Genomic DNA, 26,907 nt, shown 5'->3' on the forward strand with positions numbered 1-26,907 from the left:
AAGACTGCCCTCCCCCGGGGAAGGCGGCATTCTGCCAGCACACGGCCTTTAAACTCCAGCTACAATGCCCCTCCTTCCCCGGGCTCCAGCCTGCCGGCCTGCCCTGCAGATTTTAGACCTGTCAGCTCCCCCGACCATGTGAGCCAAGTCCTTAAAATCTCTGTCTCTCCACTCTCGTTCTATATACACATCCTGGAGAACCTTAATATACTGCCCACAAGGGAAGGAAGGGAAAAAATTACCCATTTCTTGGAGGTCACTGACATCCAAGTCTGTGGACTCCTGGCTCTTGACGCAGCACGCCCGGAAGACCTGTCCACACTGGTAGCCGACCATGAGGCTGTACTCGCAGCTCTGGCCCTGGGCCTGGGCCGCCCTCCCCAGCAGACAGCAATGGCAGCACCTCTGCAAACACAGGTGGGGACTCCAGATGGAGGAGCTGGGCAGACAGCCCAACGGGGCCCAAGAGGCCTCAGGGGATTGCCTCTCAGCCCCTGGTCCACACAACCCGGAGAGTGGTGACTCACGTCTGGCTCAGATACCACTTCTAAACAGCGGCAGCAAATAGCAAAGCAAGCCCATCCCCCGCCCTAAACCATCTAGGTCCCAGGTTTTTTTTTTTTGTTTTTTTTTTTTTTTGAGACGGAGTTTTGCTCGTTACCCAGGCTGGAGTGCAATGGCGCGATCTCGGCTCACCACAACCTCCGCCTCCTGGGTTCAGGCAATTCTCCTGCCTCAGCCTCCTGAGTAGCTGGGATTACAGGCACGCACCACGTGCCCAGCTAATTTTTCGTATTTTTAGTAGAGACGGGGTTTCACCATGTTGACCAGGATGGTCTCGATCTCTTGACCTTGTGATCCACCCGCCTCGGCCTCCCAAAGTGCTGGGATTACAGGCTTGAGCCACCGCGCCCGGCCCTAGGTCCCAGTTTTTAAAGGAAACTTAAAGGGCCTGGCCTCCACCTCCCCTCCCTACCCCAACATGGGATTGCCCGCCTCAACATCCCTGCCCTGCCCAGTGACCACCTGGCTCTGCTCACACACCTCCAGGAAGAGGGAGCTTCCCATAACATGCACAAGCTCCAAAGGTCTGTTCCTTCTGCGTGGTCTGAGATTGCCCTACCGTGCCCGGAAGAACGACATGTTGAGCCTTGCCTCTCCCTTTTTGAGTTAGGGGGTTCCAGCAGCAGGAATTGCACCGTGCATTTGAAAGCACAGGGTCTTCAAGACAAGTCATCAAGCAAGGTCAAAGGACCGGGTCGCTGTCTGTCACCTGGACCCACGTCCCAACAGTTACCTCCAAGTCCCTGCGGCCTCACACCTGAGCCTCCGAGGCAACATCTGCCCTGACACATGAAAAGCCCCTTTAGTCTTTATTAAGAGGGGCACAGAACTTTCTAAACAGTCCCCAGCAGGAGCCGGGAGGTGTGGCTTTGCCTCGGTTCTGTGGAGCTGATGGGTCCTCCAGACTGCTTATTCTATGCCCTCTGCTGCCAGAAGGTGTAGGGAGCGTCAGTGACCTTGTCCATCTTTTAGGGTGTGAGTAATCCTTCCCGGAAACACAAATTGCTCATCTGCCAAAGCGATCTGTTCCCACTCCTGCTAGAATGTTCTCTGCTTTTTCCACACCTCTCAAGCCTAGGGACAGGGGCATAGCTGTGTGCCAGCCAGACGGCATCTGCAAGGCCCAGCCTTGCATGGGGCGGGGGGGCAGTCATTAGATGTCCAAGGTCCTGGTTCCCAGGCACCCCTTGAGCAGGCCACCCCACCCTCACCCCACCCAGCTCCCTCCTGGGCCAGAGTCCTCCCCCACCCCCATGAAAGCTTACCCAGGCCAAGGTGGGCAGGGGGCTCGGGAACCTTAATTCCTCCACATGGCATCCCTCCACACCCCTATCTATGTGGAGAATCCCCACGAAGGAGCCCTCACACCCCGTCCTGGAATCCAGACTTCATTCAGATTCTTGCTTCTTAAAATGATTCCATCACCTTCCTAACTGGGAACGGGAGGCTTCTTCCAGGGAATGCATGTTCGTCACCTCCAGCAGAAAACCCAGCTTCCCAACCCGAGCTCCTGCAGGCCCGAGCTCCTCCCGGCCGGGCTTGCTTTCCGCCCTGGGCGGTGGTAAGGGAGGGATGGCCTGGACACCTTGGGTCTGCTGGCAGTATTCAGACCAGGAACGCTACCAGGCACCTTTCCACCTCTTGCAAAGACACAGCCCTTCCACGGCCATAAAGGTCCTGAGTGACCTGCCAGCACACAGGGCCCCCCCAGGAGCACTCAAGGGAAAGGACCATCCCATTTATTCATAGCTTACCTTCAGGGCAGGACCCCCTCTGGGTCCGACAGGACTTTAAAGAGGCCGTTTTGGAGGGTGGGCCTCTCTGAAGCTCAGTTTCCTCTTCTAGAGTGGTTATAGCGGTCATATCTTAGAGGGCTTAGTGAGGGCCCATGCTTAGCTCTGGACCCTGACTGGTCCGTGGGTAGGGAGGAGCCTCCTGGGTAGGGTGAGGGTGCCTACCCTGAACTGAGAGGATTCTGAAGGCCCAAGATGAGCCCGGCTTTGACTTCCATGTCTGCCTAAAGCCTGGAGATAGGCAATCCTCAGGGCAAGGCCAGCTCACCTCACCCCCACTCCCCATGGGAGGCTCGGCCCCAGATGTCCTCTGGGGTTTACAACTACATGGGAGGAGGAAAAATACTGGGGTTTTCCACCTTCCTCCTGGCCTAGGAACCCCCACTGTTCACAAGGGCCTGGGGTGGGGAGTGCTGACGGACAGTGCCACTCAGCTGGGAGGGCCCGGGTCTGCTGACTAGTGGGGACAGGCAGCCCACCCCACATGGTCTTTGGCTCTCACCTTCACAAACATGGCCTCCAGGCTGGTGTTGTCACCGTGGGATGTGGCACAGTGGTCCTGCTCGTTGGCCAGGCTGATACCCGTGGCACAGTGCAGCTCCTCCAGCTGGCTGTGGCAGCACTGCTCCTGCACCATCCTGTGGGTGAGGGGCAGGCTGGGCCAAGGCTCTGTGGGCAGGGGGCCCAGGGCACGAGGTCCTTGGGGATGGGGCGCTCTCACCTTTGAGCCTCCCCTTCCCTGCTCCCACAGACACAGAGAGAAACGCATAGTACACGGCATACAGAGGGTCTCAATTAGCGTTTTGGAAAAGCTTGGCCGGGCGAAGTGGGTCACGCCTGTAATGCCAGCATGTTGGAAGGACGAGGCGGGAAGACCACTTGACTCAGGGGTTTGAGACCAGCCTGGGCAGCAAACGTGCTGAGACCCTGTTTCTTTCTTTCCTTCTTTGTTGAGATGAAGCCTCTGTGGCCCAGGCTGGAGTGCAGTGGTGTGATCTCAGCTCACTGCAACCTCCACCTCCTGAGTTGAGGCAATTCTCCTGCCTCGGCCTCCCGAGTAGCTGGGACTACAGGTGCGCACCACCATACCCGGCTAATTTTTGTATTTTTGTAGAGATGTGGTTTCACCATGTTGGCCAGCCTGGTCTCAAACTCCTGACCTCAGATCATCCACCCACTTTGGCCTCCCAAAGTGTTAGAATTACAGGCTTGAGCCACCACACCTGGCCTGTTTTTTTTTTTTTTTTTGAGATGAGTTTCGCTCGTTACCCAGACTGGAGTGCAATGGCACGATCTCAGCTCACCGCAACCTCCGCCTTCTGGGTTCAAGCAATTCTCCTGCCTCAGTCTCCCAAGTAGCTGGGACTACAGGCGTGTGCCACCATGCCCAGCTAATTTTTTGTATTTTTAGTAGAGATGGGGTTTCACCATGTTGACCAGGATGGTCTCGATCTCTTGACCTCGTGATCCACCCGCCTCGGCCTCCCAAAGTGCTGGGATTATAGGTGTGAGCCACTGCGCCCGGCTTTTTTTTTTTTTTTTTAAAAAAAAGAAAGACTGAATGCAGAGTGGCGTCTGGAGCCAGAGTCAGAAGCCCCAGTTTTGCCACCAGAGCGGGTATCACTCCTCTGAGTACTGGGCCTCACCCGCCCAATGTTCCTGTGGACGTGAAAAACAAAAGGCGGCGGGGGCTCCCTCTGGGCCCGACCTTTCACCCCTTTATCAGGCCGAGCTCTTCTCAGCACTCATCCCGGCTTCGGGCTCAGAGCAAACAGCTTCTGAGAGTCCCGTGGTTGCTGTGATGGCATCTAGCGGCACCACCCATGCCTCCCAGCCCTGCCGGGGCTCTGGGGAGAGGTCCTCAAAAACCCGGAGCTTGTGTAGCAGGGGGACCTCGACCTGCCAAAATCAGCTCCTCCGACACAACCATGAGGCTGTGACAGCTAGAGGCTGGCGTGGGCGGGCTCCGAAGGTGATGAGCAGGAGAGGAGTGTGTCACAGGTGGCCCCCAACCAGTCCCAAAATCACCCCAGCTGCAGCCAAAGCCAACAAAGGCAGGAAGAGCCACCCAACCCATGCCTCCAGGAGAGAGGGTGGGGGCCTCCCCAGCCTCCTGGCACTGACAGCCAGGCCACCTCTGCATAGAAACGGCAGCCGCCCGCGGACCTTCCCCCAACCTTCCCCGGGGGGCTGGACGTCCGCACCCAGCAGCCTGTTTGTCTCCAGAACTGCCTTCAGGCTCCGGGACGGAATTACCGAGCTGAGCTAGCACACATTTCACTCATGCTTTTGGTGGACTTGCAAATAACAGGCATTTCACGAAACTGCCAGAGACAACCACCAGACATGTGTGCATCCATTCAAAAAACACTGGCTGGCCCGAAAATCGCAAGTGCTAGTGAGGATGTGGAGAAGCTGAACCCCGCGTGCAGTGCCGGTGGGAATGGAAAAGGTGCAGCTGCCTCGAAGCAGCTCACAAAATGAAACACGGAAAAACCACAGGACCCAGCAATCCCACTTCTGGGTACAGCCGAAGAACGGAAAGCAGGGACTCAGATACTTGCACACCCATGTTCACAGCAGTTTTGTGTGTGTGTGTGTGTGTGTGTGTGTTTTTTTTTTTTGAGACGGAGTCTTGCTCGGTCACCCAGGCTGGAATGCAGTGGTGCGATCTCGGCTCACTACAACCTCCGATTCCTGGGTTCAAGAGATTCTCCTGCCTCAGCCTCACGAGTGGCTGGGGTTACAGGTGCCCGCCACCATGCCCAGCTAATTTTTTGCATTTTTAGCAGAGACAGGGTTTCGCCATGTTGGCCAGGATGGTCTCAAACTCCTGACCTCAAGTGAGCCGCCTGGGATTATAGGTGTGAGCCACCTCGCCCTGCCTCAGAGCAGTATTATTTACAACACCCTAAAAGTGGAAGCAAGCTAGCAACCCAGTCACTGCTGGGTGTCCAGCTGCCTCAGGCTCAACCCCACCCCCTCAGCCTCTATGGGGACTGGCCCTCGCTCACCCCAGTCCAGCCACCCAGCGCCTGCACACCCTCTCCTCTGGGCTCTCACACTGGCTGTTCCCTCGGCCTAGGATGTTCTTCCCACTTCCAATACTGCCCACTCCCTTGTCCCCTTCAGGTCCTGGCATAGTGGGGCCATCCCCACAGTTCTGTCTAAAATTGTAAACCCATCATGAGCAGAAGCCCCATCCCTCCCTGTTTCCCCCACGGCTCATCCTGTCTTCCTACAAACCATCAGACTGACTTTACATTCTGCGTCCCCTGTAGAATGCCACCTCCGCGAGGCCAGGGGACTTCACGTATTCCGTTCATCGATGTATCCCCACTCGCCAGAGAGGAGCCTGGCACCTCAGTGAGATTTGCAAAATAAAGAAGGGGTCAGAGAGGTGCTGGGCTGGAAAATGTCAGCTAGGGACCTGCTTTAAGGTTCACTGCGTGTGTCCAAATTCCTCCAAAAGACGCTGAAGGGCACGTGGGTTTAATCTAATCCAAGGTTTTAGGTGGATTTAGATCTGGATCCCAAGGAATGTCAGGCCTCGGTGGAGACCTGGAGTCAAGATGCTCTATGATGGGAAAATATCAAAGCTGCCATCTCCTGACCTCCCCGAAAGTGTCCTTGAAGCTGCAGGCTGCTTAACCCCTGCCTGGCTAGAGCCCATGGCTGCAGAGAGGTCGGACTCTCCCAACAGTCCTCTCTGAGCCTCTCATCCACTGGGGGAGCTCACGCCCCCTCCTTTGGGCCCTGAGGGGCCCTTAGGGCCTCACGCCCTCAACTTCTGCACAGGACGCTTGGCCTGGGCTTGCCTGCCCATGGCTTTCATCCTGCCTCTTCCTGAGCATCAAGAACTAATAAAGATTTCTTGAATGAACAAAAACTGATTTTACTTCAGCTGGTGAGCCTCACAGAATGCCACTTCAAAAGAATAGAACTCAGCGGGGCAAAGTGGCTCACGTCTATAATACTAGGACTTTGGGAGGCCAAAGTGTCAGATCACTTGAGGCCAGGGGTTCGAGACCAGCCTGCCCAACTTGGTGAAACTCCATCTCTACCAAGGCATGGTGGGGTTCGCCTGTAATCCCAGCTAATCGGGAGGCTGAGGCAAGAGAATCGCTTGAACTCGGGAGGTGGAGGTTGCAGCAAGCTGAGATCACGCCACTGCACTCCAGCCTGGGGGACAGAGCGAGACTCAGTCTCAAAAAAAGAAAAGAAAGAAAAAATAACTGGCTAACAGAACAGACACACCAGGTGGTCAGTGATCCTTGTTTCCTTGCATCTTTTAAATATCACTATTAAGAGGATTCTTGTAAATCAGATTTGATTTCTCTGATTAGTCCCTTCATCAGCATCACGGTGCTGCTGGCCACACCCGCCACCTGCAGTCCTTGCCTCACCCAGACAGGAGCTCTGACCTCTACAGACCGGGAAGGCTGGGGCGGGGTCCTGCTCAGACAGGACCCCCCACAGCCTGCCTGCTGAACGCTTACAGGGGCTCCATCTCACTGTGAGCTGGAGCCCAGGCTCAGCCTCTGATTGGCACAGACTGCATGGCCAACGAGAACAGGATAAAGGGGAAGCCCACAGGAATGGTTGGAGGGCAGCAGACAGCACCTGGGACCACAGGACAGTGACAGTGACAGAGGCAGAGTCGGGCGGCTCAGTGACTCACTTGAGAGGCACATAGGACAGGTATGTGGCCTCTGGCCTGTGTGTCCACTGGGATGAGTCAATGGGCCTCTTGGGGACTAAGTGACACAACTGGCCAGTCATTCCCATGCGGGGACCCTTGAGTGGTGTCCCGGGCATTGAGCCACATGTTCCAGGAATACTGTCATATGGAAACTCACGATATCCAGCCAGAATTTCCCAAGGCCCCCCCGTGATGAAGCAAGCACCACCAGAAACAAGTCGAGAGCCACAGGGGAGTCTGGATGTGCACCCACACTTCCCATAAAGAGAAGGAACCCCGTCTCCGGATGGGTTTCAGAGGGCAGTGTGTTCCTTCTGCGGCCCCACTCCTGAGCCTGCAGATGCCCTCTTCTCCCTGTGTCCCCAGTCAGCCTTCCCTGTGTGTCTGTGTCCTTGCCTCCTCCTCGAAGGACAGCAGGCCTGTTGGATTAGAGTCCGCCCGAATGACCTCATTCAACCGTATCACCTTTCAAAGTCCCTGTCTCCAAATAGAGTCACATTCTGAGATGCTGGGGGTTAGGACTTCACCAGATGGATTTTGGGAAGACACAATTTAGCCCATAACAGGGAGCCACCATTATTAATACCTACTGAAATAAAAAAAAGTGAGGCATCAGCCAGTGTAACCCCTCCATGTGCAGACAGAGAAACCGAGGCCACAGATTCGGCAGCTCTCTGGGCCTTGCTTGTGAATAAGGATTTTAGTCACCACTGACTTCTCACCAATGTCTCTGACAAATCTTGGAGTTATCTTTTTTCTTTTTTTTGTTTTCTTTTTTGTTTTTTTTTTGAAACAGAGACTTGCTCTGTTGCCCAGACTAGAGTGCAGTATCTCAGCTCACTGCAACCTCTGCCTCCCAGGTTCAAGTGATTCCCCTGCCTCAGCCTCCCCAGTAGCTGGGACTACAAGCACCAGCCCCCACACCTGGCTAATTTTTGTATTTTTAGTAGAGACGGGGTTTCACCATGTTGGCCAGGCTGGTCTCGAACTCCTGGCCTCAGGTGATCTATGCACTTTGGTCTCCCGAAGTGCTGCAATTAGAACTTGCCCAGCCAATCTCTGATCATTATAACAACCCCGAAAACGAGGTATCATGGTGCCTTTGAGCTGGCTCAGGTCATCCAGCCAGAAACCCAACCAGGTTGGTCCACCTCCCCAGCCCTTGTCCTTCCTGGGGCCAGGCTGGCTGCTGTCCTCGCAGACGGTACACCAAATGCTTGGCGCTGATCACCCGCAGCCTCACTGCAGAACTGTCGGCGGCCCCTCGGACACTTCCAGCATTTCCTGTATCCGCCGCAAGCCAGGATCAGGGCTCCCACTCATCAGATGCCCCAGAAATTCCTGCCTGCATGTTCTCCCAGTCAATTCAAACCGTGCAAGCTTCCTGTTTTCCTTTGTTTGGTCTAGAATGCTTTTGACTTTTCAAGAATTTCCTCCACCCGGATCTATGTCCTTCATCACTGCTGGAAGGCAGCAAGCCGTGCGCACCCAGCACAAATGCAAATCTCCGGGAGGAGGTGGGTGAGCCAGGTGAGCTGTCCCTGCGCATTCTTTCCGTGACAGCTCTCCACCCCACGCCCCAGGCTCCACGCACCACAGCCGCTTGAGGCAGAGAAAACAAATGCTGGATGCTTCCACACCCTCGTCTCCCAGACATGTGCTCACCTCACTGCTTACCAGCTGGACAACCAGGAAAAGCCCGGTCTCTATCGAATGGGACTCATGACAAGGTTCAATGAGATAATGTATATCAAAGTCTCCCCGTAAAGTAGGCGCTCCACACGGGCTTGCTGCGGTTTTCACTATTATTGGCGGATGGGGTCTCACTCCGTCGCCCCGGCTGGAGTGCAGAGGTGCGACCTCAGCTCACTGCAATCTCCATCTCCCGCGTTTAAGCGATTCTCTGCCTCAGCCTCCTGAGTAGCTTGGATTACAGGCACTTGTCACCACACCTGGCTAATTTTTGTGATTTTAGTAGAGACAGGGTTTCACCATCTTGGCCAGGCTGGTCTTGAACACCTGATCTTGTGATCCATCCGCCTCGCCCTCCCAAAGTGCTGGGATCACAGGTGTGAGCCACCGTGCCCGGCCTTCACTATTATTTTTACAATGATGATTAGCAAGACCTAATCTCATCATTTATTCTTTTTTTTTCTTTTTTAGAGACAGAATTTCGCTCTTATTACCCAGGCTCAAGTACAATGGTGCAATCTCGGCTCACTGCAACCTCCACCTCCCAGGTTCGAGCAACTCTCCTGCCTCAGCCTCCCAGGTAGCTGGGATTACAGGTGTGCGCCACCATGCATGGCTAACTTTTTTGGTATTTTTAGTAGAGATGGGGTTTCACCATGTGGACCAGGCTGGTCTTGAACTCCTGACCTCAGGTGATACACTTGCCTCGGCCTCTCAAAGTGCTGGGATTACAGGCATGAGCCACCACACCCAGCCTCTCATCATTTATTCTAAGCTTATATGGTCTCAGAATTTTCAGAGAGCTTGAGTCAATGTAGAGAGAGAAGAATAAAAGCAGAAGCTCCAGGTGCGGGCTTCCGTGGAAGGTGAAAACCGCCTGGTGGAGCGCTCCACTCTGTGCCCGGCTCATGGGCATTTCTGAGGTCTACAGGTGGTCCGTGTTTCCATTCGCAAGGCACTTTAGTCACATGATCTCCTCTGCTCCCCAACAACTGTTCCCCCCCTTATTATTTTTGAGATGGAGTCTTGCCCTGTCGCCCAGGCTGGAGTGTAATGGCACGATCTCGGCTCACTGCAACCTCCACCTCCTGGGTTCAAGCAATTCTCCTGCCTCAGCTTCCCTAGTAGCTGGGACTACAGGCGTGAGCCACCATGCCTGGCTAATTTTTGGTATCTTTTTAGTTTCACCATGTTGGTCAGGCTGGTCTCAAACTCTTGACTTCCTGATGTGGCCACCTCTGCTTCCCAAAGTGCTGGGATTACAGGTGTGAGTCACCACACCCAGGCCCCCCTTTTTTAAAAGAGGAAAACTGACTTGTCCACAGCTGCCCAGCTGTGGCAGAGCAGCCACAAGCCCACATCTTCTTGCTCCTAGTGAAGGAGACAGATACTCTGACAATCACAGAGTGGCACAGGAAGGGTAGGCCAAGGCCCTGTGCCACAAGGGAGGCAGGGGTCACCCACTGCAGCAGCCGCAGCCTGGATGGATCCAGGCCTGGGTGTCTAGCCTCTCCCGAGAGGTCTGGCACACACTGTCCCTTCCTCCCCCACTTCCCTCTAAAGGAACACTGTTCCACTGAAGCAGTGGCCACTGGCAAATGTACCTGCATTCTTTGGATTCCGAGGCATACGGCAGCGAGCAGTCCTTCTGATGAGTGGCCATCCGGTTTCCGTCCGCACAGCAAGCCTCCATGAGGACATCCGCGTCCACTGTGCAGGGAAGAGAACAAGCTGAGAGGGAGCTCGCCACTCCAGGAGCGCAGGGCCCCTCCCAGGCGCACGTCCTCTACCTTCACTACAGCATCAGGCTGGTCTGAAAGGGCAGGGGACACATCTTTTAGTCACTCTGCAAACCAGGACTGAAAACCTCACCAGGTCCCAGCTGGGAGCCTGGGAGCCCACACCCAACTCCTTCCTAGAAAGGCCTAAATCCTTCCCCGGCTGAATCCCTTTCTGAATCCAACTTGGATGGGTTGCAGCTCAGCCCCCGAGATGCTGATGCAGTCCCTGTCCAGATGGGGCCCCTGCCTTCACAGGCCGGTGGGCAAGGAAGACAGGCCCCGCTGACAGAGGCACGGCCACGCCGCCGGCCAGTCCTGCCAGCAGGCAAGGCAGGGCCAGGAACAACCGACCTGACTCTTTCCAGAGGAGAGTCTGCAGACAGGGAGGGGTTCGAAATGCAATGAGCTGAGTCAAATAAGAAGGAAAAAATACCAACTTTTTTTTTTTTCTTTTTGAGACAGTCTCTCTCTGTCACCCAGGCTGGAGTGCAGTGGTGTGATCTCGGCTCAATGCAACCTCCACCTCCCAGATTCAAGTGATTCTCCTGCCTCAGCCTCCCAATTAGCTGGGATTACAGGCACCCACCACCAAGCCTGGGTAATTTTTTTTCATTTTTAGTAGAAATGGGGTTTCATCATATTGGCCAGGCCAGTTTCAAACTCCTGACCTTCGGTGATCCGCCCGCTTTGGCCTCCCAAAGTACTAGGATTACAGGCATGAGCCACCGCACCTGGCCTAAAATCCAATATTTCTAGACCAGCTTCTGTAACCCACAACCGTTTTCTCCTTCCATCTTAGGAGAAAGGGAGCAGGAACACGGGCCTCAAGCTACAAATGAGAAAACCGAGGCTGGTGATGGTTTCTGCCCTTGACTTGCTACAAGACCCCCTCTTCTACGCAGACGGGGACCTGTGAGAAGACTGGTGAGGACAGACCTGGGAGGGCAGAGAGCACTGGTTCGGGAGTAACAGCAGCCTGGCCATGTTCTGTCACTCACAAAAAGGGCAGATGAAAGGGTCAGGCGCCAAGCAGCCGGCCCACACCCTCACATCCAGGCCACGGCCCAAATGAGCTGGGCACACAGGCCCTTGTGCCCCATGCCCCAGCCCAGGCTACAGCCCCAATGGGCACCACCACCCCCCCCCACCAGCTCCACAGCTCACAGAGGGAGACGACCCCATTGTGCCTGAAGGAAGGAGCAGCCGGGTGCCAGGTGCCCACATACTTGGCTCTCAGTCTAAGGGAGTCACATGCCAGAAAGCATTAGCACCGACAGCCTCGGCCTCCGAGCAGAGGTTCACCTCTCGGCAGGACATTACAAAACTGGGCTTCAAGCAGCCCCATGTTTCCTTCCTAATGGCTTTCCAGCCCCTTGAGGGTAAATCCCATGGGGCTTGGCAGCGTTTCCCCACACACAACTGTGGGTGCTCTGCCTGAATGCATTCTTCTTCCGGGTTGGGCCCTCGGGGTGGCCCAGAGCGAGGTTACTGTCTGCTGGGTGAAGCAGCGCCTCTCTAAACCACCCTACTGGTCATCAGCCACTGTAAGCATGTCTAGAATATGCCACATTCAGATGCCCCATCCCGTTCTCAGCAAGGGAGGAGGAGAAACTTCCAGAAACATTCCAGAATGGGTAGGGTCAGTGCACGAATGAGCTGAGGCTCAGCCAGGCCATTCCACATGGCCAGGAGGAGGGGTCTCACCTAGAACTGTGTCCCCCAGTGTCAACTCTGGGGCTTTCCCTTTTCCCTGGGGCTTCCAGGAAGCTCAGAGCTGCTTTCTGCAGTGCAAGGTAGACCCACCCTTCTTACTCTCACCCGGGTCCCCCAGGCTGGCAGGAGTCCTGCAGTGGCGTGGGTAATGGTGAAGGTCTGTCCCACACAAAGCCCACCAGTTTCCAGGAGCCTGACCACTCAGCCCATCCGCCACCTCAGCTGTCCCCTCTCCACGTTCCCCAGCGATGCTGTTGGGTGAACGTGAGATTCACCAGGAGCCGGAGTTCAGGTCAGATTGTGTGGAGTTGCAAGCCTCCCGGCACCAAAGTAGAAGTCATCAGAAGTGACAGCCATGTTATCGCAGGGATAACCTTGAATGTTCCCATTCATTCATTCATTCATTCATTCTTGCTCGAATTCATTAAGAAAAGCATTCACCCATGGAAGGACCTTATCTGCTACAGATGAGACACGGCTGTGGCTCACTCCTGGATGAACACGATGTGACCCGGCCATGTGGCCTGACAGCGACACTGCTGTCTCTGTGCAGCCAAGACCGGTGCCCATCTCTGTCCCCACGCCCCCTCCACCCCTTCTCCAGCCAGGCCCACCCAGCCCCCCATCTGCGGTTTCACCCTCACGTCTTCGGCAGCCCGTCTCCTGTCCTAGCCCACCTCCTGTGCCTGCCCCCGTCACCCTCTTCTGGCCGAATGCCTGCCCATTCCACACGGCCCGGGCGCCCCTATGCTCCCACATCACCGCCCATGCCTGGAGGGTGGTGCTGGACGGAACATCGTGAAATGCAACGTGAATCAGTTTGCTTGATGCTGTTGGGATTACTGCATGAAAACAGCCTTGATCGGAGAAGGCAAGTTAGTCTGTGGGCGAACCTCCGATTGCTCTCCTAAGGCAGGATGTGACAGGCGCATGTCTCCCCATCCTCCGACACCCTGCCCGCCTGCCTTACCCTGATAGCCACAAACGTTGGGAGGGCAGGGTCTGTCTCCTGTCCTTGTATCCACCCAGCCGGTGGCAGCTACAGAGCTGAGTAGAAAGAGTGTCAGCGTTGGAGCCAAACGGCCGTGGGTTCCAGTCCCAGCTCCAGCAGTTTTTTGCTCTGTGACCCTGGGCAGGCGGCATCGCCTCTCTGAACCACAGCTTCCCCCGTGGGAAAATGGGGCCTGCACTATCTTCCCGGGGTTGCTGAGAAGAGGGATGCAGTTTATCAAGTTCCAAGCACACAGAAAGCTCTCCGTCAACAGTGGCTGGAGGATTAAACAATCGAAGGGGATTAACTCATTGTTGCTCAGAAGAAAGGAGGGGCCCGGCGCAGCGGCTCACCCCTGTAATCCCAGCACTTCAGGGGCCAAGGCGGGTGGATCACAAGGTCAGGAGATCAAGACCATCCTGGCCAACACAGTGAAACCCTGTCTCTACTAAAACTACAGAAAATTAGCTGGGCGTGGTGGCGCTAGCCTGTAGTCCCAGTTACTCAGGAGGCTGAGGCAGGAAAATTGCTTGAACCCGGGAGGCAGAGGTTGCACTGAGTCAAGATCACACCATTGCACTCCAGCCTGTGCAAGAGTGAGGCTCCATCGCAAAAAAAAAAGGCAATGGTTAAAATGGCAAATCCTATGTGATGCATATTTCACCACAATTAAAAGTACCTCTTTATTTATTTATTTATTTAGAGACGGAGTTTCGCTCTTGTTACCCAGGCTGGAGTGCAATGGCGTGATCTCGGCTCATTGCAACCTCCGCCTCCTGGGTTCAGGCAATTCTCCTGCCTCAGCCTCCTGAGTAGCTGGGGTTACAGGCACGCGCCACCATGCCCGGCTAATTTTTTGTATTTTTAGTAGAGACGGGGTTTCACCATGTTGACCAGGATGGTCTCGATCTCTTGACCTCGAGATCTACCCGCCTCGGCCTCCCGAAGTGCTGGGATTACAGGCTTGAGCCACCACACCCGGCCAAAAGTACCTCTTTAAAGCAAAATAATTTAGTGTTTGGTGGCCATCCTGTCGCATCCTGCCTTAGGAGAGCAATCGGAGGTTCGCCCACAGACTAACTTGCCTTCTCCGATCAAGGCTGTTTTCATGCAGTAATCCCAACAGTCAAGCAAACTGATTCACGCTGCATTTCACAGTGCTCCGTCCACGTGGTTTACACGGCAAGCTGAGGCTTCAAGGGTTCAGCAGAAAGTGGATTGCAACATTGTAACCAAAATACACATGAATGAACAACTTCAAAAGAACAGCAAAAAAAGAGGCCAGGCATGGCACCCCAAGCCTATGATCCCAGCATTTTGGAAGGCAGAAGTGGGAGGATCGCTTGAGCCCAGGGGTTCAAGGTTGCAGCGGGCCATGACTGCACCACCGTGCGCCAGCCTAGCGGACAAGGGGAGACCCTGTCTCAAAACAAACCAAAAAGCTAAAAACAAAAAGACACCCCGAGGCTCAGAGCTCCCTGTGCGTCCTGTGAGGGAGGGAAGATGGGGGTGCGGAAGGGCTGGGGTCCAGCTCCACCGGCACCCCTGTAGGCTCTTCCAGTTGCTCATTTACCTGGGCATGGGGTCACCTGTAGATATCCAAACACAGGGCATCCTGAGCTTCACTGCCCATCACACAGGCAGGGGACCATCTGAGGCCCACAGAGGCACCTCCCACCTCACTCTCCTACACACCTGCTCAAGTCCTACCCAACATGGGGCCTTCTTGGTGCCTGCCCAGGACCCTCCGCCAGGCTGGAGCGAGGGCAAACAGGAGACTCGGGCTAAGAGATCCCCCATGCCAACTCCACGCCTCATGAGTACCAAGAGTTCTGCAGGGGTCAACCGCATCCAACCAACTGCCTAATCAGTCAGACCCACCATGACACCTTGAGAAGGGCATAAAATCAAGGCCATTTGTACAGAACCCCTAGGACATCCGGGCAGGCCTGTGAGTCAGGAAGGTAACGTGGACCAACTGAAGCCACGACTGCTTCTTCCATCCCCGACCACCAACAGCTGTGCGATGCTCTGAGATCCAAAAGTTACCCACACTGGACACCCACCCAAGCCAAACGGGCACTCGCTGGTAACTCGACACCCCATCACTGGCCTCCGGGAACCTGGAATCTTCTCTCTCAGACCGTTTCCCCATTTCCCGTTGTTTCTGAGAAAGAGCCTCAATCAACCAGCGTCCGTCTGACTCCTGCACCTGACCCTGTGAGTTAGATCCTAAGTATAATACTAGATATAAAACAAGAGAAACTCTCTCCCAAAATCTTGCAAACCTGGCCGGGCATGGTGGCTCAAGCCTGTAATCCCAGCTCTTTGGGAGGCTGAGGCGGGTGGATCACTAGGTCAAGAGATCGAGACCATCCAGGTCAACATGGTGAAACCGCATCTCTACTAAAAATACAAAAAATTAGCTGGGCATGGTGGCGCGTGCCTGTAATCCCAGCTTCTGGGGAGGCTGAGGCAGGAGAATTGCCTAAACCCAGGAGGCGGAGGTTGCGGTGAGCCGAGATGGCGCCATTTGCACTCCAGCCTGGGTAACAAGAGCGAAACTCCTCCTCAAAAAAAAAATCTTGCAAACCTTCAACTCGGACGTTCCCAGCGAAGGCAACACTGTGGGTTAAAACTGCTCAGCCTTGAATCTGGTTCCTTCTCTTACTAAGCCTCAGGAAGCCTCATTTCCTTCATCTGTAAAAATGGGGTAAGAGGCTGGGCGTTGTGGCTCACGCCTATAATCCCAGCACTGTGGAAGGCCAAGGGAGGCAGATCACTTCAGGCCAGGAGTTCAAGACCAGCCTGGCCAACATGGTGAAACCCCATCTCTACCTAAAATACAAAAATTAGCCAAGCATGGTGTTGGGTGCCTGAAATTCTAGCTACTCAGGAGGCTGGGGTGAGAGAATTGCTTGAACCCAGGAGGGAGAGGTTGCACTGAGCCAAAATCACACCACTGCACTCCAGCCTGGTGACAGACCAAAACTGTCTCAAAAAAAAACTCAAAAAACAAAAAACCACGGGGGAGGATTGACGAGATAATCCAGGAGAAGAGCTTACGTCAGCACCCTGACCACAGGAGAAAACACGATCTTCAAAATTAAACAAAAGGAAAAGTTACTGTACCAGGCAGGCTTGGGAGAACATTCTTTTTCAAAGGAACCACACCCTCCTCCAGAATGACAGGGCGCCCCATGGCCACCATGCCACCACCTCTTCAGGAGAGAGGCATGCCTGCGGAGTAATTGGTGCAGACAGATGGCTCAGTTCACAGGCCTCAGGTACCATTTGTTGCCTGGGACAGCTGCTAAAACTAAATTTTTCCAGATGCGTTAAACATCCATACAGAGGCCGGGCATGGTGGCTCACGCCTATAATCCCAGCACTTTGGGAGGCCGAGGCGGGTGGGTCACAAGGTCAAGAGATCAAGACCATCCCGGTCAACAAGGTGAAACCCCGTCTCTACTAAAAATACAAAAATTAGCTGGGCATGGTGGCGCGTGCCTGTAATCCCAGCTACTCGGGAGGCTGAGGCAGAATTGCTTGAACCCGGGAGGTGGAGGTTGCAGTGAGCCGAGATCATGCCATTGCACTCCAGCCTGGGTAACAACAGCGAAACTCCATCTCAAAAAAAAAAACCTCTATACAGATTATGGTGTAGAGCAGCAGCATGCCCCATGTTCCAAGGTACACAGAGAAACTCAGCTCACATGGCCCCTGGGGACCAAGCCCTGGGACACCTGGGAAGGATATGGCCCTGTGCTCTAAAACTACAGATGCTCGGAGAGATTCTGTGCCACTCCTTGGGTGGAAGCTTCTAGAATGTCAGCCAGCTAGCTGTGAACATCGCAGAGCTTTGGGCAAGGCCTGATCTCATTCCCGGCAGCCTGTGAGCCACTAGCATCTTAATACCCAGATTGATGTTGTGCAGACTGCCACAGTGGGGAGACAGGGGTGCTGGGGAGACCAGGGGTGCTGGGGAGACAGGGGTGCTGGGGAGACCAGGGGTGCTGGGGAGACCAGGGGTGCTGGGGAGACCAGGGGTGCTGGGGAGACCAGGGGTGCTGGGGAGACAGGGGTGCTGGGGAGACCAGGGGTGCTGGGGAGACCAGGGGTGCTGGGGAGACAGGGGTGCTGGGGAGACAGGGGTGCTGGGGAGACCAGGGACCGGGGAACCCGGAGGCCTGGAGTCTGCTGCTGATCTCACAGGTGAGAGTTTTCCCACCTGGACCAAGTCCGGGCCTCTTTCTTCATCTATAAACTGAACGGAGGATTTGGCCTGCAGTTAAAAGCAGGCTTCCCAAATCCCACCCTGTGTACGGGCACTGCTCTGACACAATTTCCACCGGGTTGCAACAAAACAGGGTGAAAGTAAAGCAGGACCCAGGGACCTCCACAGAGCCAGCCCGATTCCACCTACAATGCTGTCTTTTATTAGGAGACTGCGTCCTTCCAAGATTTGGTGCATTAAAATGTCCCCTACCTCTAGGAAGCGGTGATGATATGAGATGGTGATTGATTGGGTTTCTGCGTTTTTTATTTTAATATCCTCATCCGGCAAATGAGGATATTTGAAAAGTTGGCAAAGCTCCGTGAATAGCTGGGGGTGAAGAGAAGGCATGTGATCAGAAGCCAGCCTTAATTTCCTCGGTTTCCTCTGCTCAAGGTCAAAAACTCAGAGGCAGCTGAGGGCGTCAGATTTGAAAGTGAACAGGAGCTTGATGCTCTGTCCTGTGTGCCTCCCGGGCTCACCACCCAAAAGGTTCATGCCCCTGCTCCACCCAACTGCCCCACAGCATTGCCTAAAGCCTACAGCAAAGACTTGGAGTGGCCCCACTGGTATTCAGAACTGAGAAACCGAAAAGCCTGAAATGCAACGAGAGGTCAACCACAGAGACCGTGACAGAAAGTTCCAACCAAACAGGACTGGGCAAGACTCCTCCCAACTCTGCGCGTGCGCCCTGCCCCTCCAAGCCTGGGAAGCCGGTAGGGATCCAGCCAGGTTGGCCTATGTCCCTGCATCCCTTACAGGACCAGGATGAGACAGACTTGTGCCCCTCTTCAAGGTCAATTGGCCTCTACAGGAGGAAGCAGGGCAAACTGGAGCCTGCTCTTAGGGCTCCGGGCCTGTCACCAGCACAACAGCTGCCTCTGTCCACTACTGAGCCTGTTCCCAGCATCTGTCATGGCGATGACGGGGGTCTTGGGTGGAGAACCAGCCGGGAGGAGGCAGCAAGAGAGAAGGAGCAGAAGGCACCTCTCTGGGAAGGCAAGAAGCATTCTCCCCACAGTTCCCTCCAGGCAGCTCTGGCCCAGGCAGCAACTTCCTGCATCAGCCCAGTGCACAAAGGGCCATCCTCATCCTTCTGCAACACCCCATCCTGCTTCAAGGGCCTCCTGGCCTTCCAGGACCCATCTCCCCTGGTGCTCCTCTCCCCACTCCAGTCACCTGTCATGCACCCTCTGCACCTGGCATTTGGAATCTGGAGTTTCACAGGCTAGATGGTCCCAGGACCCTTGTTCTCCTCAGGCCAGCTTGTTCATGCCACACCAGCTCAAAGGTCCCTCCTCCGGGAAGTCCTCCCTAACTACCGCCAATGCACACACACATGCACATGGGACAAATATGTTTATTTTTTGCGGTCTCTTTGTACCCTGAGCTTCCCAGCACTTAGCACCAACAATCAACTCTGTACTTAGTGCCACGAGGCTGAGCCAGGCACTGTCTCATTCTGCATCCTGCTCCCATGCCTGCCCTGAGGCAGGACATTTCATTCAGTAAATGTCCGTGAATAGGGCCGAGGGCGCTGGCTCAAGCCTGTAATCCCAGCACTTTGGGAGGCCGAGGAGGGTGGATCACGAGGTCAAGACATCGAGACCATCCTGGTCAACAAGGTGAAACCCCGTCTCTACTAAAAATACGAAAATTAGCTGGGCATGGTGGCGCATGCCTGTAATCCCAGCTACTCGGGAGGCTGAGGCAGGAAAATTGCCTGAACCCAGGAGGCGGAGGTTGCGGTGAGCCGAGATCGCGCCATTGCACTCCAGCCTGGGTGACAAGAGCAAAACTCCGTGTCAAAAAAAAAAAAGGCTGTGAATGAATGAATGCACAAATGATCTCATGTGATCCTAGCTATTCTACGAAACGGGGGCAAAGAGAGAGTCACCAAGTTGCCCGAGGCCATGCAGCCAATGCAGAGGCTTCAGATCCATCTCTGACTCTAAAGCTCACTCACGTCCCACCATCAATCTCCAAAGGAAACATGCTTCCCACCAAACCAGACTTAAAGATGCAAGTCTTCTAAAGATATGTGAGGCCAGACGGGCGCGGTGGCTCACACCTGTAATCCCAGCACTTTGGGAGGCCAAGGTGGGCAGATCACGAGGTCAGGAGTTTGAGACCAGCCTGGCCAACACAGTGAAACCCCATCTCTACTAAAATACAAAAAAGTTAGGCAGGTGTGGTGGCAGGTGCCTGTAATCCCAGCTACTTTGGAGGCTGAGGCAGGAGAATCTCTTGAACCTGGGAAGCAGAGAGACTGCAGTAGGCCAAGATCAAGCCACTGCACTCCAGCCTGGGTGACAGTGGGAGACTCCATCTCAAAAAAAAAAAAAAAAAAAAAAAAAAAGATACGTGAGACTGTCCAGTGTGCTGGTGAGGGGTATGATGTCAGGGCCAAGCTGTCCAGGCTCAAATCCTGGTGCTGCCACTTCGCAGCTGTGCACCTGCAGGCTCGCTACCTGACCTCTCTGGGTCTGTGTCATCCCGTGGATGAGGGGGGACAATGACAGCACCTCCTGGGCAGGGCTAGGGTGAGGGCATGGCAAGGTAAAACAGGTGAACTGAGGCAGGGGAGGGGCAGGTAGGGTGCTCGAGTGCCTGTGCTGTGAAGAGAACATGCGGGGCACACAGGGGTCGGGTGTCCATCCTCAACCCACCACACCCATCAGTGACTCTCAGGAATGGCGCTATGTGGGTCCACAGAGGAGTTCTAGGCCCAAACAGGAAGCCAGGCTTCACACATAGGGAGCAAAACTTACAGGACATTTTCACTCCAGTGAGTGATGACATCCAAAAGGAAAAATAGGGCTGGGTGCGGTGGCTCACGCCTGTAATCCCAGCACTTTGGGAGGCCGAGGCAGATAGATCACTTGAAGTCAGGAGTTCAAGACCAGTCTGGCCAACATGGTGAAACTCCATTTCTACTACAAATACAAAAATTAGCCAGGTGTGGTGGTGCAGGCCTGTAGTCTCAGCTACTCAAGAGGCTGAGGCAGGAGAATGGTTTGAATCCAGCAGGTGGAGGCTGCAGTGAGCCGAGATGGTGCCACTGCCCTCCAGTCTGGGCAGCAGAATGAGATTCCATCTCAAAAAGAAGAATAAAATAAAACAGGTCAAAACAACACTGGATCACCTATTTTGCTGGGCTGCTGAGATGACATTCATTACTGAATGTAAAGCATTTCACCTGCACTACCCGGAAGACACGAGCATCTCATAGCGAAGGAAAGAAAAGCAGAGAGGTTGTGGGTGTCATCCAGATCCCTCTAGACACTTTCAGAACTGGGACCAGCACACAGCTTCCTAACTCCCTTCTAATGTTCGCTCCACACAGTGTAGTACCCCACAAATAACCTGTAAGCAGCCAGGGCAACAGGCACCCCGATCCCACCCACCCCAGCCTCTAGTTAAGACCTTCGGGGGTTAAGGGAGATGGAGCCCAGCCTCCCTCCCCACGGCCTGGCCCACTCCTCGCTCCTCACTGGGTGACTTACAGCAGATGACTTAGCCAGCCCTGAGCTCCCCTCCAGCCTGAGGGGGTCTCTGATCCCAGAGAAGGTGACACAGTGGTTCCCCCTTGCACCCTGTTTAGTTATGGGTCCACATGTGAGATCACTACAAGGAAACTGGAACCATCTGGGGCCTACAAAAGGATTCATTCATCAAATTGTTATGATTTGCTATTCTGCAAAACGAAAACCTTGTTGTATAAAATATGCTGGCAAAACATGTGCCTCTTAGAACTGTTTTAATAAACTTCACCTGGAAAGCTGCCCTGCCCAGGTGCCCAGTGCTCAGAGCCCGGCCTTAAAGTCTCACCAGGTCAGCGAAGCTGCTGAAGTCTCACTAAGCAGTGCAGTCTCCCCAAGTGGAGAGGAGCGGGCAGAACTGGAGGTTTCCCTGGGAAGTCTCGTGTTTTCTCTTCCTTCCAGGCCTTTCGCCCTGCCATTTCCCCTGCCAGGAACACCCTTTTCCCCATCCCCCCAGCTCCATCCACAGACTTAGCAACTGCCTTCTCCTCCTTCAGGTCCCAGTTTGCATACCGCTTCCTCCAGGAAGTCTTCCCTGACTCTGCCAATAGGGCTCGGTTCATTTTTCTGGATCTCCTAGGGAACATGAATTGCATGGGGAGATAAACTGGGTCTCTCTCCTTTCCTGCCACATCCACAAGACATAGAGCAGCACCTGGCACTTAGCTATCCCTGAGTGAACGAATGACTGAATGGCTCAGAACGCCACCTTTCCCAACACGGGTTTGGCAATGACAACTGCCAGTCCTATGGCCCTGGGGCCTCTTTCCCAGTGCCTGGCTGGGAAACTCAGCATAGAAGAAAGTCCACAGGCGTCTTGGGGAAAACTATTTTGGGGTGTTGGCAGAATCGCACTCTTTCTGCGCTCCCCTCACATCAAGCCCCATCTCCTCCAAGGAGCCTCCAGGGAGCCCCCAAAGTGCTGCGAAGGCCCCCAAGGCCAACACTTCCTAGGGAAGGGGACAACGGGAATAATAGTTAATATTAATATTATAGCTGTCGGCCGGTCGAGGTGGCTCACGCCGGTAATCCCAGCACTTTGGGAGGCCAAGGCAGACGGATCACTTGAGGTCAGGAGTTTGAGACCAGCCTGGCCAACATGGTGAAAACACGTCTCTACAAAAATACAAAAATTAGCTGTACAGTAATTGTACACACCTGTAATCCCAGCTACTTGGAGGCTAAGGCAGGAGAACTGCTTGAACCCGGGAGGCAGAGGCTGCAGTGAGCTGAGATCACGCCATTGCGTTTCAGCCTGGATGACAAGAGCGAAACTCTGTCTCAGTAATAATAATAAACTACTCCAGCTGCCATGGTAGACACCATCCTCTGTTCTTTCTCTTAATCCTCAAGGCAACTGAAGAAGTAGGTTTTGTTCTCTTCATTTTACTAATGAGAAAACCACCAAAGCATCCCGTGGCTTTCTCTGCTGCAAACTGGTTTCTAGTCTCCCAGTAGCCAACGAGCCCTGCAGGGCCTGAAGATGAGTCAGCCGCCTGGCCCCTACTCCTGCCCCACACACCTCACAGGGTGGCAAATGCAGCCCTGATTTGGGGGGCCCTCGGTGAGGCCCGGGAACGGGGCGTGAGCCAGAGCCGTAGGTGCTGCAGGAGCCGCCCCAGCGCTGCCCGCCATGGCATGGAGCCTCATCTTCATGCATCGGTGCTCTGGCCCCCACCTCCCAACTGGGAAACTTCCAGAACACACGTTTTCAAGCCAAGTCCTCCCTGGCCTTTGTTCTCCCTCCCAACTTTCTTTTAATCAGTCGGAAACGCTGCCTGGCTGCAGTCAGAGGCCAAGAAAGCCTTGGAGAAAACACAGACGTCTTTCCCAACACCTCCTCCTCTCTACTCCCTCCCACCCAGCTCTCAGTAAAGCCCAACGGGACCGACAGACACAGGACAGACGGGCGGCTCCTCTCGGCCCCTTGGCAAGGAAGATCAGCGGCGCCCTTCTCCATGAAAGCAGCCGGCGCCAAAGGAGTTTCTGCAGATCAGCTCACAGGCTCGCCATCTGCGGCCCCACAGCTCTCCCAGAGCGGGGGCGGTGCCACTCGTGGTCTTACACACAGAGTTTTAGGGCCCTCTCAGCTGTAGACAGGAGCCAGGCAGTCTTCCAAAACCCCTTCCCAAACTGTACCAAATTAAACCTGTTGAAACTCAGAGACTTCTCCCAAAAGAAACAGAAGGCCCACGGGACACCCCGCTGTGTGCAATTAGGAGGTTTTTTTAAACCCCTCCAGTTAGAAACTGCTCTGTGGGGAAGGATCGCCAGCAGCGCTGAACCCCTCCCTCCGGGCCTGCAGGTCCTGGGGTGCTCATTCAGTCAACGAACAGGGAGAAACTGTTCCCTAACAGAGAGAAAAGAACAGTGAAAGGGAAGGCAGGGACTCCCGGGCCGGAGTTGACCATGACTTCTCTCAGGCCCTCAGCGTCCTCATCCATACAGTCAGGGTCTCTGAGGCTCCCTCCATTTTTAACAGGAGTCTCGGATGTCCCACGCACCCACCACAGGGCCCCTCGGGGTTTTCCCTCCAGCTGGCAGCCACCCAGCCGCCTGAGGCTTGCTGGATGCCCTCTTCCTGCGCTGCCTCGAATCAGGCCCCATCTCCTCTAAGGAGGCTCCAGGGGCTGTGAAGGCTCCTGGTGCCAACACTAAGCCCTGCGCCTCCCCACCAGGTCTCCAACCCCAGGAGGTGCCCAGGCCATGCCCAGCACCGCCTCAACAACCGAGGCTCTGCTGCCGTGAGCCAGTGAAGAAAGCTCTGCAGAGCTCAGCCAGCCGCCTCCCCTCCCCCTCCAGCCCCCTTCAACCCCCCTCCTGGAATCCCCCAGTGAGCAGTAGTTGGGACAAGTGACCTTTTAACTAACAAAGGCGGTCACCAAAGGTTAAAAGGAACTCAAACCAGGGATTAAGACCCGGATTCGGATTCCAAGGGTGGTCTAGGGCAGTGCCCTGGACCTGGGCCACTGCAGAAACAAAGACACCAGGAGTACCAGCCTAGCTAGTGGCCCTGAGAGGTCACAGGTCCTGGCTCTGCGGCCCAGCAGCTGCTCTGATCAGAGGACCTCGTGGTGGTCCCCCCAGGGACCAGGCCTAGAGGGTTAGTGGGGAGAAAAGCGCAGGCTGGGTGGGCACCGTCCGGGACCTGTCAGTCCCAGGGTTGGGGGCCTGGGGTCTGGGCCATCAATCAGACCTGCTATTGGAAACTCCATCCCCCTCGCCACTGGGTGTAAGTGACCAGTCCCCAGTCCACGCTGAGCACTGAGCCTGGCAGAACCACTGCCTTGGGCCCTGTGTCCCAGGAGGGAGTCAGGGAGGAGGTGGCCAGGTCCACATCCCCTCCACCGTCCCAGCTATGACCCCCAAACCCCCGGGACGCTCCCTGACCTAATTTATTCCCATCCGTCCCCTATTCCAGGACTGCTAGTGCCTCCTGGGGAAATGACTGCTCCCCATCCTGCAGGCTCAGTTTTCTCATCCACAAGCTGGGTACAACGGTCCCTACTGGGGGTGGAGGCGGGAAGCAGAGAGGAAAGAGACCTATGGACGCCTCCGGCGCCAAGTGCCAGGCGCCCTGGCCTCGGTCACCCCCAACCAGCGCCCCCCCAACCCCCAGCGCCCGGAGTGGGGCCTCCGGAGACTGCTGGATTTGCTAGGACTGGGGTGGAAGGGTGTGTTTGAGAGGTGGGCGAATCCGGTTTGGAAACAAGTCCTCGGGCCGGGGAGGAGCTGGGGATCGGAGCGGACCGTTGGGGGAGGGGGCGCCGCGCAGGGCAGCGCACGGGCCCCGGGTCCCATGGTTCCAAAACTCGCAGGGAGCGCGAGGGCGAGGAGGGTGGGACCCTAACCGGGGGCGGCGGGCCCGGGGCGCCCCTACCTCCGGCCGCCAGCAGCGCGAGGCCGCCGAGCAGCAGCAGCGGCAGCGGGACCCGGCGCGACGGGGCGGCGCGCTCCATGGGCGGCGGGCGGGCGGGCTGGCGGCTGGCGGCTGGCGGCGGCGGACAAAGGCGCGGGCTCCACGCTCCGGCCGAGCCTCGGCAGCCAACGCTGAGCCCGGGCCGCGCCGTTCAATTATCCCGCCCGGGAGGAGGGCGCGGCGGAGGCGGGGCCGCGGGTCTTCCTGGCCCTCCCTCCCCGCAACCCCCGCCACGGCCCTCCCTCCCCGCGCCCCCCGCCACGGCCCTCCCTCCCCGCACCCAGGCCGCCAGGGGCGCGCGCCCACGGCTGGGGGCGGGGGCCTGGACTCCAGAGGTCCCGGGAGGGGGCACAGAGGGGGCGCCTTCGGGCCGGATGCCCCCAGCCCTATCCCCCCCACTTCCCGTGAAACTCGATCCCCTCCTCCCCCCACCCCCTCTCGAGGGGCGGGCTCAGGATCAAAGGTCAGCCCCGCCCGACTCGACGCGGAGCAGCTGGGACCCCGGCCTGGAGTTGGAGGCCCGGCTGTGGGAGGTGGGGGGAACGGGGACCGGCCCACAGCCAAGCCGGCACCCTTGGCCTGGAGGCTGCAGGTCGGCAGCTGACTCCAGGCGTGTCCCGGGCTGGGACCCGACTCTGCCCTCAGAGACAGGGACAGCTGGGCCAGGCCAGCAGGCATCCAACATCTCAACGGGTGCTGGGCTCACTCGGGACACCAGAGCCCGAGGGAGAGACGCAGGAAGTCACCGAGGTTGCAGGGGAGGCAGCCTTGGCGCTGCGCCCGCGGGGACCAGTTCCTGTACAGGAATTCATGGCTTCCGGGGTTACTGAGGATGAATTAGTCTTTGGAACCACAAGTAGATTTATTTTCCAAAGCAGAAAGACAGCATAGTGCCGGGGACGATGCGGAGGAACGGGGTGACACTCACTGGACACCACCGAGCTAGAAGTGGCGTTCCTGTGAGTTCACTATGGACCCCCTGAGCCACCAACGCCCCTCCCAGCCTTACACCCAACAGAAACGCATACACGTGTGTCCAAAAGACAGAAAGATATGTAGCAGAACGCCCATAGTCATGATTCTTCCACCTGGGAAAACCAGCCTCGTCAAGGCAGATGAATAGCGTGGAGTACTCGGGTTTAGGAGTGAATGACCCGCACCTCGCATAACGGGAACATCTCACAGACTTAAATAGGAGTAAGAGTCAGCCACAAAGGAACACTCGCTGTGTGATTCTATTTACGTAAAAGGCAAGAACAGGTTGGTGGCGGTGGTTCACACCTGTAATCCCAGCATTTTGGGAGGACGAAGTGGGCGGATTGCCTAAGATTAGGAGTTCAAAACCAGCCTGGCCAATATGGTGAAATCCTGTCTCTACGGAAAAAAAATAAAATAGCCAGGATTAGTGGTGCACACCTGTAGTCCCAGCTACTCAGGAGGCTGAGGCAGGAGACTTGCTTGAACCCACAAGGTGGAAGTTGCAGTGAGCCAAGATCACACCACTGTACTCCAGCCTGGGTGACAGAGTAAGAATCCATCTCAAAAAACAAAGTGATTCTGGCTGGGACCTGCCAGTGTGGCCCAGTGCTCAGAGAAGCCAGGACTGAGAAATCTCAATGCAGTTGGAGCAGGCGGCCACTGGTGATGTAACCAGGGTCTTTTCTGGGGATGGGAAGGGAGTGGCTGTGTTGTGGGTAGCTGAGAAGGAAGTGGGAGGGAGGAAACAGGGACAGCAGGAGGAGGTGACCCTCCTTCATTCAGCTGGGCACCGACGCTGCTCTAGGCAGGCAGAGGGACTGCTGGGAGGAGGACTGAGCCGAGCTGGAGGCAGCTGGGGAAATAAGCCGAAGCCAGGAGAGAGGGCAGCAGAAACCTGGCCTTCCCCAGCCTTTCCTGAAACTTCAAGAGCTTCCTCCCATTCTGAGGCGCCCCCT

The 26,907-nt window shown here is 55.7% G+C and overlaps 1 protein-coding gene across 2 annotated transcripts in view; it reads right to left on the minus strand.

Moving 5' to 3' along the window:
• The window catches only part of FBLN1 (fibulin 1), a 93,925-nt gene extending 68,822 nt beyond the window's left edge, over positions 1-25,103 (minus strand). For both annotated transcript variants that reach the window (XM_035273355.3, XM_035273362.3), the window contains exons 1-4: positions 24,935-25,103; positions 10,356-10,461; positions 2,860-2,995; positions 243-405 (exon numbers count right to left, since the gene is read on the minus strand). In XM_035273355.3, the coding sequence (XP_035129246.2) occupies positions 243-405; positions 2,860-2,995; positions 10,356-10,461; positions 24,935-25,013 (484 nt within the window). In that variant the 5' untranslated portion in view covers positions 25,014-25,103. The remainder of the gene's footprint in view (positions 1-242; positions 406-2,859; positions 2,996-10,355; positions 10,462-24,934) is intronic.
• Between the last annotated feature and the right edge of the window lie 1,804 nt (positions 25,104-26,907).

The sequence above is a fragment of the Callithrix jacchus genome, chromosome 1, assembly GCF_049354715.1.
Source record: "Callithrix jacchus isolate 240 chromosome 1, calJac240_pri, whole genome shotgun sequence".
Taxonomy (NCBI): Eukaryota; Metazoa; Chordata; class Mammalia; order Primates; family Cebidae; genus Callithrix; species Callithrix jacchus.